Below are 3824 nucleotides of genomic sequence, written 5' to 3' on the forward strand. Positions count from 1 at the left end.
ATCACAAAAATGTTATAAGAATTTTAATATATTCCTCACTCACTGAAATATAATATTTTCCGCCCACAACAATGTTGTACGATTTATTTCATAAATTGCAAAAACTTCTAGTTTTAATAGAGCGGCACTGCCTCTGGTTCACAGTGAACGACAGACAGCAAAACTAAAGTGGTTTCTCATTCCGAAAGCGACATTACGACAACTCATTAACTTCTTAATTAGATAAAGTAATATAATGCACGTGCAATTTATGCTGGTTGCAAACTACGCTGATGCTACTACGCAAAGGTTTTGTGGACGACGTGTAAATGAATGCCTGTGTTAATCTGCGAATTATGAACCCATTATCCAGAAGAGTTCAAGCCATTTTTGTGATACATGCAAACACAAGTTTTCGAACAAGAGATAAAATTTCAAAATCGTAGAACCATGACATTTAATTTAATTTAATTTTAATTTTATTAACAACACGGGTTCGCCATTAGGCTAGACCCGGACACTTAATCCTACATACATACAATTGAGAGGAGAGCTTACGTGTAACAGAGAGACAGAGTAGAAAGATGAAAGAAGAAGGAAGCAAAGAAACCACCACAGAAAGTGGGGAAATCCTGCGGCTCGGTTCAAACGGACGGAGAGGAGTTGAGGGCATTAATTTCCAAGAGCATTTTTCTACGATTTTATGTTTCGATCGTTCTATAGAAATTGCAGAAAACTGGTCATTTTGAATGTCACAGCTTTTGAATGAAGAGCTTACTTGTTTCCCAACATTCCGCTAGAGGGCTCTGATGCACATGTTTTAAAAGAGTCCCAGTGGAAAGCAATCAACTTGCACAATCCTTTTACTTCAGCAATAGAAAAAATGAGGGTTCTGCAGAAAATATTGCAGAATAAATAATAGGGTCAAACTAAAATGGTGGATTTGAAAATAATACTGTAGTGTTAAGCAATCAAATCTACGAAATCATGTCCGCGCCAGCCTCATTGTTTGAAGCCCAGTCCCATTTCTTACCTCAGTTTAGCAATGGTTTTTCGAAAAAATTGCAGAGGTAGTGTAAATACGTAAAGCGCATCGGGAAAGGTTTTTCAGACCAACGGCATTAGCTGCACCTTGTATATGAGTCCTTAGAGGCTTGTTTTAGGTACGGCCATCATGGTAGGAAACGATTGTCATTCAAAACGGGTTCTGCTCATGGTCAAATGCTCGTCCAAGTAGTTTCGCAACAAACCCTTTTTCCTTTTTTTTTGTTTTGAATTATGGAGACGTTTGGCAGTAATAGCCGATATTTGCCTCTTTCTAACTACGGAGGCTTACTACCGGATTTGTCTCGCAGGGTACCAGTGAAACAGTGACCCTGACCTTTCCGAAAGACTTCCTTCCTTCCTTCGAAGGAGTCTTGAAAAGGAATGTTGACGTTTGATTGATGTTTCCTTCTGGCGGATTGAGGCCCGGCGTCTTATTTCTTGACTGGAGCGGTCTCCTTTGCAGCTGGTTTCTTGGCGGGAGCAGAGCCTTCTTCGGCTTGGGCGTCTGCCATTGGGCCTGTTGCTGACGGAACGGACTCTAGGATTGGATTGGGTTATTTATTTTATAGGCGTTGGTCAGTAGCTAACCTTAACCTTAAATTAAGCTTAAATTTAAATTTGAATTTAATTCTTAAGCCTAGTGCCAGTTTCGTCCCGCAGGGTACCTGGGTAATGCAAACACTGGCCTTTCCGAAGGACTTCCACTGGCAGGGAGGTTGGAAGTAAAGGTAAACCTCTGAGGGAGCCGGCGACTATCAGCGCAACAATACCCCAAAATCCCAGCCCTCGAAGAAATATGAAAACGCTCTTTTGGAGAAAAATTTGTAGTCCTGAAAAGGACTGATTGCAGTTTGCTGTATGCATCCTGAACGGATGTGTCCTGATGGCCAACGCCTTACTTCTTGGCTGGGGCGGCCTTCTTGGCAGCTGGTTTCTTGGCGGGAGCAGCGGCCTTCTTCGGCTTGGGCGTCTTTGGCTTCGCTGCAGCTGCCTTGGATGGCTTGGTAGCCTTCTGCTTGGGAGTTGCTGGCTTCTTGGCGGCTTTCTTGGCGGCGGCTGCCTTTGGTGGCTTGGCAGCGGCTGTCTTTGGTTTCTTCGTGGCTGCTGCAGCCTTCGGCTTCTTGGCTGCGCCAGCTTCTGCCTTCTTCGCCACCTTCTTTGGCTTCTTCTCTCCGGCTGCCTTCTTGGCCACAGTCTTCTTCTTCTTGTCGGCAACAGAGGCAGACTTCTTCGGGGCCTCAACCTTCTTTTTCTTCTCTACCGGAGGCTTCTTGGCGGAGGGCGACAGTTTGAACGAGCCCGACGCTCCGGTTCCCTTGGTTTGCACAAGCTTGCCACTGGTCACTCCGCTCTTCAAAGCCTTCTTCATGAACGTGGCCAGCTTGGTCACGTCGGCCTTGTAGTTGGCTGCTACGTACTTCTTGATCGCCTGTACCGAAGATCCGTTGCGCTCGTTCAGAGCCTTGATGGCGGCAAAGATCATGTCGTTCACCGGCGGGTGGGCCGCTGGCAGTTTCGGCTTCTTGGGTCCTGCGGCGGCCTTCGGCTTTTTCGGAGATTTGGCCACCACCGCTGGGGAGGCAGCGGAGGCTGCGGCTGGCGCTTCACTTGCTACGGTATCTGCCATGCTTACTTGATGCTTTGGCGCTTGAAACGTTTGTTTACACTTGATTGGCGCGTGAAAGTTGTTGTCAAAACTGACAGCTGTCAAAATTGTTTAGCCGTAACCGTATCTCTCAAATTAGAACAAACTCGAAAGCTGCCGCCAAATTTTATGCTGTTTCTCGCATACAGCATGCAAAATAGAGTTTTGTATTTTCGTAAATGTTTTACTAGTTTGCTCCACCAGAGCCCAAACGCTGATTGAATCGAGTAAACTATACATGTATCTATCAAAAAACATCATCTATACAGACCTACACACTGACTAAGGCTTGCTAATTTCAGTTGGAATCCGAAAACTGTGTATTTTCGGTGCTTTGTCCCGAGCAAAATTGTGATTATTTGTTAAACCAATTACTCAAGATAAGTGTAAATATTGTTTTTCCGTATCTTCAGGACCTCTGCTTTCTGATTAGCACATATACTAGATGATCAAAGCCATATCTAGTACCTAAAAATGCGATTTTAAAACACACTTCCAGACCCATCCGTACCCTCGGCGTCGAGTAACTTAGGACGCGGGATAGGGGATTTACTTTTCGACAAATATACACACTTTTGGGTTAAAAATTACGGTTCAAGTACTTTAAAATGTTTCCAATAGCCATGTGAAAGCTTATAGTCAGCACAGTTAAGGAATTACTTGAGCTAGTAAGCTAATAAATCCATTTTAATGAGCCGACTAGCATGCTGTGAGTTTCACAGACGCCAAACAGAAATGCGAGCGGTGTCGCACAAAATTACATGCAAAATAGACTGTTTACAAACAAAGTTAGGCAAAAATGTATCTATACTCATTCGTGTTACTTTAAGAACGCTTCGTCTAGTTTTATATAAATCTGGACCTAATTACAAGCCAAATATCCTTTGCCACCAAACAAACTGATGAGGAACACATCGCATACGTCATCTGCTTTTTCGTAGCATTGATGATTGATCACAAAAATGTTATAAGAATTTTAATATATTCCTCACTCACTGAAATATAATATTTTCCGCCCACAACAATGTTGTACGATTTATTTCATAAATTGCAAAAACTTCTAGTTTTAATAGAGCGGCACTGCCTCTGGTTCACAGTGAACGACAGACAGCAAAACTAAAGTGGTTTCTCATTCCGAAAGCGACATTACGAC

General features: G+C 43.4%; 1 protein-coding gene across 1 annotated transcript; it reads right to left on the bottom strand.

Moving 5' to 3' along the window:
- Nucleotides 1-1921: 1921 nt before the first annotated feature.
- On the bottom strand, nucleotides 1922-2653 carry LOC131214348 (late histone H1-like). Its single transcript, XM_058208729.1, has one exon. The coding sequence runs from the start codon at nucleotides 2651-2653 to the stop codon at nucleotides 1922-1924; it is 732 nt and encodes a 243-aa protein (XP_058064712.1).
- Nucleotides 2654-3824: the final 1171 nt, after the last annotated feature.

The sequence above is a fragment of the Anopheles bellator genome, unplaced genomic scaffold (genome assembly GCF_943735745.2).
Source record: "Anopheles bellator unplaced genomic scaffold, idAnoBellAS_SP24_06.2 scaffold00659_ctg1, whole genome shotgun sequence".
In the NCBI taxonomy this organism is placed as follows: domain Eukaryota; kingdom Metazoa; phylum Arthropoda; class Insecta; order Diptera; family Culicidae; genus Anopheles; species Anopheles bellator.